The 10,518-nt window shown below is 36.3% G+C and overlaps 1 protein-coding gene across 4 annotated transcripts in view; it reads right to left on the bottom strand.

The window, feature by feature from the left end:
• LOC110458393 overlaps nt 1-10,402 on the bottom strand; it is a 17,938-nt gene extending 7,536 nt beyond the window's left edge. Inside the window, exons 1-4 of one of the 4 annotated variants that reach the window (XM_021510070.1) lie at nt 10,274-10,402; nt 6,841-6,926; nt 1,999-3,745; nt 589-944 (exon numbers count right to left, since the gene is read on the bottom strand). In XM_021510070.1, the coding sequence (XP_021365745.1) occupies nt 863-944; nt 1,999-3,743 (1,827 nt within the window). In that variant the 5' untranslated portion in view covers nt 3,744-3,745; nt 6,841-6,926; nt 10,274-10,402 and the 3' untranslated portion in view covers nt 589-862. Of the gene's footprint in view, nt 1-588; nt 945-1,998; nt 3,746-6,840; nt 7,033-8,307; nt 8,394-10,273 lie in introns of those variants that run through there. The other 3 variants (XM_021510069.1, XM_021510068.1, XM_021510071.1) reach the window with 3 other exon arrangements.
• Between the last annotated feature and the right edge of the window lie 116 nt (nt 10,403-10,518).

Below are 10,518 nucleotides of genomic sequence, written 5' to 3'. Positions count from 1 at the left end.
ATATAGATACATACATATACCAATCTATTTTTTTACTCTCCTCTTTTAGCAAGTTTTGTATTTCTTCCTTTTTTTTCATTTGCTGATATATTTACAATAAGCACCCTTTCATGAATAATTATTGCTTTCGTCGGGAATCTCTCTTCCTCTCTTCTTGTTCTTTTGTCTCTCTTATTCCTGTCCCTCTTTTCTGGATAAATTTCTACTTTTTAACCAAACTATCACCCAAACCCCGTTTCAATTAATTCCAGTCATTTTCTTGTATATTTATCTTTCTAGGCATATGTTATGCAAGTTATGTTTGTGAACCAAATTTTAAATTAATGATAAACTGGTTATTTTGCAACAAAAAAGGTTAGATACATATATTTTAATTCAAATCCTTCTTGCAGAACAGAGTTGCAAAGAATATTAATCATGATAAAACTTGAAAATGTATGCTTAATTAAGAGTGTATTAATGTAAAGGACCGTAACTGTTGTATTCCATCCTCAGACGGTTCCTCATGTGTATGATATGTCTGGAAGAAATAAAAAAAAATAAAAAAATAGAATCCGTTAATTTAGCCACCGCTGGAGATAATTTATATAGGCTTTGCCTGTTATTCCATCCAATTGACTTGTATCAACTTTGTCAATAAAATTTGTTGAAATGAAATAGACAATATATCCACGGTTCTGATCCACGGAGCTTAGGAATTTGGAATGAGTATTACTCTTGTAGAATAATAAACCATATAGTTTGACTTACATTCAATTAATGAATCAAGAAATTTAAAGTGTTTGATATATGCCACATTATACATATTTCATTGATAACGTGGGAAGATGATCGGAGTCGGGGTTCACTGACTTCAGCACAATTAATCCCTACTAATGACAAGCTTTTCCTCGTCCTCTCCTGCTGTTACACTGCCGGTCATCGTCTCAAAGTTAATCGTCATGCTAAAAAGCAAGAAAAGATAGCGTGAGACGTACCTCATTATTGCATGATGAAATTAACAACAACAAAATACTACTATGACTATAGTCTCGTTCAACCAGACGCTTGATCACTTGTAATTCACAAGACAACAAGAGTCTGGTTGAACGAGACGACTATGTCTAAGTATTAAACAAAGCGTAGCTGAATCGAGTCATTTCGGTACATATATAACAACTATTGTATACACGCTTACAGCGTAGCCGAATCGACATCGATTTGTGGGCAACTCGTACACATTTTACACCTTTGTGTGCATACGCTTCACTAGTCATTTGTCTGATGAAGGTGACAGAGTACATACCGTACTTGTCATCGAAACGTTACATAGAAACACTTATTGGTTGTGTAACAAGAAACTTTTCATAATCCATACTTACCAACATGAAGAAAATATTTGGGAATAACAAAATGCTACGTTATTTCAAATAAAATTATTTTATATTTGTATTGTGTAATCAAGTGAAATAGAAAAAATACCTCTATGACGATACACAGGGTAAAGGTCGACACAAAACAAATAATCAACATGTTTAACGAAACCAAAAATGTCACCACGTTAGAACAAAACTTACCACTGATTCAACCCACAACGACAAAACCATCAAAATCAACACACTAGAACAAAAATATTACAACTGCGCCAAGGCACAAGGACGAATACATCACAACGCCAGCAAACTACATGTACATGTACACCAAAAATCACAAAATCAAAACACAAGAACAAACAAATATCATCTCTAAACCGAAATTGTGGTTAGACAGGATACAGACATTGCAAATGCCACACTAAATATAGAAAAACGAATGGATAATATATGCACAACTTCATACCATATTTGGAAAGAGAAGACAAAAGTATGGTTTACGCAAATACTGAGATCGAAGACTTTGATTGGTTTGAAGTACTAAAGGTTTCAGGTGGTGACACAAAATAGTTAATATCACTAGCACGTCAACCGATGTAAATCCTTGACCTGTACCTACTAAACAGTTTTTACGAGTACTACTTACGTTCGTCCACTTAGTGACATGGTACACTGTCTGGCTCGGAGATACATTTGGTAGAGGAAGTCCAGTTCCTGATATTCCCCGGCCGTTAGTTCAGTAGTCTTCTCATCCGTCCCCGTAGATACCCGCCAGCAGTGGTCATAACTACTAACAGGGCTACGCGTCACTTGTGGTTGTATACCTCTATTGTCTACACTTGACGAAATCTTTGCAGGCATAATATAGTCATTCTGCTCCTCCTTGTCATGCACATCGACCTTTGGCGCCTGTTGTAGTGATTCGTGTGTAGGGTTACATGTCCATGCAGGCAGGCAATGAAGTTCCTTGTTAACAGTTGGCAACCGACCACGAATACCACTGTCGTTTTTCGAGTATGCGCCCGCTTCTTCTCCGTATTCATTTGAAAATTCATCAGATTCCTTGTCATCACATGACGAGCTGGACATATCTTCTGTTTCGTTATCGTGATCAGATCTTCCCCACTGGTGACGGATCTGACTGTAACTTGAACATAAATTTGAGCCAGGACATCCGTTGGATTGGACATCAGCATCGTCTGAATCGTAAACATTTGACGGTGACAAGGAGTCTTTGTCACAGGAAGAAGAATTTGCCTCTTTTAGTTCTAGTTCTTTGCGGATGATTCTCTGCAGGTCGGAAAATTTCGTCCCACTGAGCCCATATTTTTCAAGGATACATTGCGGCTGGATATCTGATAAATCATGAGAGCGACAACATTTCTTCAGACCAAATCTGCAATCACCCCGAATATAATGTTCACAGATGTGAAGAAATGGACATTTGTCTGGCTTCCCGCAGCCCTTCATCGAATTGTAATATGAACATATACCGGGTATGGTAAGTCCCCTTCTGTTATCTAAGCTGCCCAGGAATTCTCGAATCTGTTTGTTAGATAGTCTCTCCATATAGTGAGATCTCAACACGTACCAATTGTACTCGTTTCTCAAGTTGTGACCGAAAAGGCATTTCTTTCCTCTGGAACATTCATTCATCATTTGAAATTTACAGATATGCAAGGATCTACACTCATTGGGACATGAGCCAACGGTACTTCCATGTTCCTTACAGATGTCCAAAGATGAAATGAAAGACATAATTTTGACGTTGCCCGTATCGGGACTTCCTCTCAAAACATGGCGGTGGTCGTGTATAAATCCTTCACATGTGTTATCGGAGGAGAGCTTGAGCATATCACGGTAAAGTGTTCTGTGTGATTTTTGTAGAGACGTTATTTGTATAGAACCGCCGTTGTTAACTAAGATTTCAACAATGTAACTCACCAGCCCGTCCGGTCTATATGGAAATGGCTGCTGATTTGACTTTCCTTTCTGCTTGGTCTGCCGGAAAAGGTCCTCCCCTGTCCCGCCATCCGTCTGGCCGCTGTTCCTGGTGGTAGAATGTGGCGGTGTGTGCGCTGATGATTCCCTTGAAAATGATTGAGACGTCTTTGTTCTCTTTTTCGAAGCCGTCTTATTGTTGACCTGGGAATTACCCATGGGACTAGTCGACTTTAACTTATCATCAGTTTGCCTGATTGGCCCTGGCTTGTTGCCTGCCTTTACCTTAACTCCGCTCGTATCGTTTACATCGGGACCTGTTGGATTTTCCTTTCTATTACTGGTACTGCGGGTTTCCGGACCAACAGACGATGACATTTGTTTATCTTTCCTACCTTTTCCTCCTCTTTTTCTTCCTCTGCCACTTTTGCCCTGGTTCTGAGTATCCATATCTAAAACACATTACAATAATAAATAACTCATTTTGGGATGGACACTAATCCACATCATCGATAGACATAATAATAATGGAAGATTTGGAAGTTTTCCAATTTATAAATTGTATTTCAATCATTGCATGCATCGTAAAACACGTCGTACACACACATACACTACAGCCGAGCCTCCGTTTAATTGCCAATGCTTATCTGTCAGGGTTATGTTATCAATTAACGTATGTTGCTGACTTGCTTATTTAGGGGGGCAAGCCTACACCGATCAAATTATTATCTATCCGCTTTACAGGCCCTATTGACCTCTTGTTTGATGAATTATCGGTTTTCATATTTAATCAATACACAGCTATATATTGTGGTAGCTGACATGTTTTTTGCCCCTGTTGTTGTCAACAATTGTTATCTAGGTCCATAAACTACACATTAAAAGTTGCCAATGCAATTGAATAGCCTTCAAAATTCTTCTCTATTAAACAGGAAACAGAAGATCGATCATTGGTCACGTGATATGTATTCGCCTTGTCAGCTTTAACCAGACTCCGGACGGTGCCCGGTTGGAGTGTTTTGATACCGTATCCGGTTTATAACATTGCAATGAAGCCCATTACAAAGTGGCATTTTTAGATCCACGTGACACTCCCGGAAACTGTAAATGACTATAGCTTTGATAAATCACTTCTAAAAAAAAAATATTTGCGGAACTCATTTGAAAAATCAGAAAGACGAAATAAACCGAAAATAATCAACAACAGAGTTCTGGAAGGGGAAAAATGGCGGGGTAAGACCAGGGTTCGAACACTGGATTTACTTCAGATTGTTATACTACTGATCTAACCGACTGAGCTACATAATGTACCTGGTCTACAGCATTGGTACGGCCCAACTGTACTACAGTGATCTCGAAAAAGTAATAAAGATGAAGTTACTGTATATGAAAAACCACAGTGTAGTGGGACAGGGGATCCGTACGCGTCCCATCATCAGTGAACACCGTCTTATGACCTCAGCTGTTGTGAGGAAGTAAAAACCCAGACAAACAAATCCGGAAATACGAAGTACATGATAAAGAAAACTTCGCCGTTTTCCTTGAAATGATACTTACTACATGTACATCGTGTAAATATCATATTTCCTCGCTACTGTGATATGCTAGTTTCATTCATAAAGACCAGTGATTTAAACCACGGGACGAACGTTATTTGTACTGTATATATGATTTAACTCGGGACGTACGTTATTTGTACTGTATTTTTTTTTTATTTAACTCGGGACGAACGTTATTTGTGTACTGTATTTTTTTTATTTAACTTGGGACGTACATTATATGATTTAACTCGGGACGTACATTATTTGTACTGTATATATGATTGAACCCGGGATGTACTATACGTTATTTGTAAGTTGTATATAGGATTTAACTCGGGACGTACATTATATGATTTAACTCGGGACGTACGTTATTTGTAAGTTGTATATAGGATTTAACTCGGGACGTACATTATCTAACTATGTGATATATTTTGACACACATATACCAATTTATACATGTACCGGGAAATATTCATTAACTATTATTAAAAAAAACACCAATATTGGTAAAAATATAACTGTTTGAGAAATGCTTGGTACACGGATATAATAGAAAATGTGGATAAACAGTCATAATGATTACTATATCTATATGAAACTTCTAGGCGGAGAATTATCGACATGTCAATGCATCAACGTTGGAAAAAATACGGTATGTTTTAATACATTTGAGTTAATTAATAGCTGCAAGAAATGAATTTCATTTATATTAAAATGTTATTTTTAACAGTTTTCAAGAAGAAAATCCTTAACAACTCTCATGTGTTAGCAATCAAATCATGTTTCAGCTATCTCCTAATTATGTAGAAAAATAATAAAACGACGTTATGTAGCTAATTAGATGTACTAAGTGTGTATATCTTGTATATCTTGTATATCTTATTGATTGCAATACCTCGTTCACCCCTCCCCTGGACCTGATATCCGGTACTGTGATTACGTATGTGCATGTAGAAGTGTCGTGCCCGTTTCGAAAATTGATTCACGAAGCTGCTTGCTTTGGATAAGACATGCCTCTGCATACACAAACCCACATTTTCCAATACATATTGTCATATGGCTTCTGAATGCCAGTGTTATCTTGATATCTGAAAACAGTCCATAAAATGTTCATCGATTCACATAGATTTTCTTGGATTTTCCGCACACGGTCCGGGAGGATGATGTTGTATGCTGGTTAAGAGGGTTCAACCGAAAGGAATGAAGAAGAAATGAAAAGTTTTTCAAGGAAATTACGCATATTACCAGATGAAGGGGGTGAAGAAATTAATACATTACATGGAGACTATCGTTCAAAGGGAGGTAAATCGTCGTTATCGATTGGCCCCGCAATGGTTGAGTTTAAACACATTTTACTGTCATAAACAAATGGTTTGAACACGATTAATACGAGCATCATGAAGCCCGATGACGTTAAAATATTGTTTTGGTGTAAAACGAAACATAAATATCATTAGCATAGAGCCCTGTTAAACCGTCTAATGCATCAGCGGGTGACGACCGTTAAAGCATGAGTTACTAATAAAGGTTTATCACATTATGATGTACTGTGTTATCCAGACTCAGTAGTGGATCCAGAGGTTTTTCCTCAATTTTTCTCCCCACNCCCCCCCCCCCCCCCAGGGGAAACCCCCTAGATAGGTATCTAGCCCACTGCCAGCGAATATACCAATGTCGTATTTTTTTGTGTATTTAATCCATGTAATATGACCTATCAGCCCTGCGATTGGTTGTAAGTTTCAATTGTTTCAATTGTGACGTCATTTTATATTTTAGCTCGCCAGAGGCTCGCTAAATTGAAAAAATCTTAGACTCGTTTCATAAATCTCATATGAAAGGAAAACTCGTGTAAGATCCTATATATATACTAAACCTTCCACATATATCTTAATGGTATTTGATGTGTTTAGACACGTTGACGCTTAATGGGTATAACAGACCGTGTATCGTGTAACGATCCTGAACGGGTCTGTCGAAAATATTATATAGTACATACTACTTACCCGTATACAAGAGTTCGGCTAATGGCGAACTGTATCAGATATCTCTCGTTTCGGTCCGTGTTAGTCGCTGTAGAAGTGCCCACTTCCTGTCAGTTAAAAATGTGTCTGGTTAAGTTAATGACGATAGTGCATTGTAGTCCGATACGTGTGAACTGTCGATAACAAATCTTTGTATACAAACAACTCGTCAAAAATTTGATCTTCCTTATATATAAATTATTTATAACTCGATGACATGTACTTTATTTATAACTCTTTATAAATACATGTGGATGACTTTCTGAAAATGGTTACCGTCTTTAACCGAATAAGTGGTCCTAGTCAACAACTAGGATACAATTGAATATCGAGATAACTTAAGAGGTGTTGTTTCAACCTAAACGGGACCATTAAGAAAATCAAAAATATTTTGTTCTATTCCGGCAAATACACCGTAATACTTAGATTTTGTATAAACCCAGATATGCGCTATGAAGTAATTTTTACAGTTGCTACTTTGACCAATATGCAAGAAAAGCATAAGTGTTTTTGGTCTTTAAATGCGTTTTTGACCAACAGCACATGCACGTGCCAACTTCACTGATGATGGGTTTTTTTGTGTATATAAGTAGCAGAACTGGACAGTTCGATTGTTGGTAAAGGGTTGACACCATCCGGTCAACAGCTATTTTTGCAGACAACCCTTTCAACAATCACGTATACATTTGGTATGTGTCAGTGAGATGAGACAACCCAAATGAACTCTTCTCACTGTGAAAACCTCTACTGATTTATAGACCCGCCTCTCCTCTTAATTATTATTATAATAAGGTATGATAGTACAGTGTAATATTGTGTTTATCATTGTATGAGGAGTGTAATAGTTTCCACTATATTATTGTACGCTAGCATAGTAAGATGATTGCTTTACGGTCAACCATATCATTGTTATATTGTACTTTATGATGCCCTCTTGTTGCGCACAATAGTGTGCCTGAGTGATAATAAAAATCTCTGAAATCTCTTAACCTATCTCGTGACTCGTTTACAAACCATGCGTAAACAATGTCGGGGCAATTATGTAGCCGAGTCTAAAAATAACATATTTAATGAAATACAGCAGTGCATCAAACGACTCAGCTCGCTATTATCATTTAGATCATTTACCTTAGTATTTCGTCACAAAAGATATTCTACCTATTCTACCTATTTTTCAACTGTTGTTGATTTACAGTATATACGTACATGTATTAGTCACAGTACAATTACAACAGGTAGTGCATATCTTGATCATCATATCATAATACCCCATAGTAGTAATTGTTAGCGTCCTTTGAACACCGACGCTGTATTGTGAACATAAACTGGTGTATGTGTATCATATATATCCTGTGCCTATCAGCTCTACCTATTTTTGTCTGCATATAATTATGTGTGTATCATATTTACTTGTTTTTTGTGTCCATATACAATCATGAATATATTTACCTTGTTTTTTGTCCATATATAATCATATAAGGCAATTATCGTCGCTGAACCAGGTAAAGCTTGCTCTTCCTTATAGGGATTTTCCCAAACATGACTCTCAGGAGTGAAAGTGGATGCTTATAAACTCGACAACTGACGATATTTGAATTGATATGACAGGCTATCAATTGTTGTCTCTGATAATAGTAATTTTGATTATGTGATAGAAGAGTTATTTTGTTGATTAAATAGTTATTATTGACCTACATGTAACAATGCAAGTTATCAAACCGTGCTGATATCATTTTACCTGTGTACTCTGTTTTAAATTAGTTTAAACCCTATTTTATTCAGGTCGATTAATGGAAATGATCGGGAAACAAGTACAAACGTACATGTACTTCTACATAGTCCTTCTCGTCGTTCGTAACAAGCTTTAATAATAATACATGCATAGCTTTACAGTCTTAATATGTACATAAGGAACTATTGAGAATGAAAGATAGAACATGATATTATAGAAAAACAAATATAAAGCATCTGATGGAGTTTTACCCGGTGGGATTCTCCGATTTGTAGTAAAACACAAGGAAAGAAGAATCGGATTATCCGGTTAGACGGGTAGTGACGTTAACATAGCATCTTAGCGTAATTCAATACTGATTGCTTGCAAATCTTCTAATTGATTTGATGAACTGTTTTAAGTTGAAGAATACTGATAAAAGAAACAAACATTAAACACTAGAATTTCTTATTGTTCAATTATTTATTAAAAAAAGGGCGATGAAAATACAATAGTACTATTTTTATACCATACGTTTTATCAGCCCATCGGCCTTTGGCCAGATAATAAACTGTATGATTAAAAATAGCCACACGGTAACCGCAAATTATCCTATTTGTGATTAGTATGATTCCTATCAGACATGTTGCTAAATATTGATCAATCAAGGTCAGCGGAACCACGCCAATGTTTTATATTGTGCAGAAATGGAAACCGTTCCACTGCGCCACCCGACTACCCCTAACATATTTAGGATGATAGACGCTAGATAGTTAATAAATTGCAGGAAGAATGGATAGATAGTATTGTCAAGTTTAAGGACTGTTGTAAAACTGAAATCTGCAGTCTACATGTATCTTCACCAAACTTGAAAGAGTATAGATATGTTTTTTCCCACTATAAATACAGACCGGTGGTTTTGCCGGAGAACCGATGAGACGTGTAATAGAATGTAGAAGTTCGACATCAATATAAACATGGTAATATTGCCAAAAGAAAACGACATTGAAATATCATTCGGTCTACCCCAGTGGTGTATGATAATAGGTTGTAATATCCCCCCAGTTTTTTTCGAGTGCACTAAAAACTAAATATGAAACATTCTATGGCAAATAATGTGTCATTTTTATTATTTTTTAAACAATGGCGCTATCAGGGGCGGGTCCANCCCCCTTCCTTTTAAAAAATAAAATAAAATAAAAATATCGTAATCTGCTAATATTGTATTGAATATGGCAATTTATCATATTCATTAATTAAACACATAAACACCCTGACATTTTAACTATAAAATATACATGCTCCAAGTCAGGAACCGTTACATTAGTGCATTTCACAATTATTTTATGTTTTTTAGCAAAAAAAAGGTCCAAATACAGATTTCATTCTACGCGCCCCCTCTTTCAAATATCCTAGAAACGCCCCTGGCTATAACTTCACATATTTTAAATTAACAAATGAAAGTACGTGTAGCAAGCAAACTTAAAATACAGTATATTTTATTGTTCTGAAGTCACGCACGGCTGATACATTGTAATATCTGTATTTTTTAGAATATTTCTGTTTCTTTTCTTGTCATTGTAATTCTATGCTGTTATTTTAAAGCTGTCTAAAATGTCAAGATATTCCGTTAAAATGTTTGACGATATTCCATGCTAGATCGTTGATAACACTTAGTCAATAAATAGTACTGATAAAACCCACCAGGTTCTTGGCCATCTTTTTTCTTCCTGGAGGTCCAGTTAACGATTTTCGATAAACTCACATTGTTGTTTTTATGTTTGTTTTGTACTTTCTGTTTGGGATTCCAAAACTGATTGTTAAAAAATAGAAACGAAAATATGCATACTGCACAAAAAATAGTCTCGTTCAACCAGACTCTTGTTTCTGCAAAGCTACTACAAGTGATCAAGCGTGTAGTTGAACGAGACTACAGACATACACACCAC

The sequence above is a fragment of the Mizuhopecten yessoensis genome, unplaced genomic scaffold (genome assembly GCF_002113885.1).
Source record: "Mizuhopecten yessoensis strain PY_sf001 unplaced genomic scaffold, ASM211388v2 scaffold9561, whole genome shotgun sequence".
Classification (NCBI taxonomy): domain Eukaryota; kingdom Metazoa; phylum Mollusca; class Bivalvia; order Pectinida; family Pectinidae; genus Mizuhopecten; species Mizuhopecten yessoensis.
This window is presented reverse-complemented; position numbering and strand designations above follow the sequence as displayed.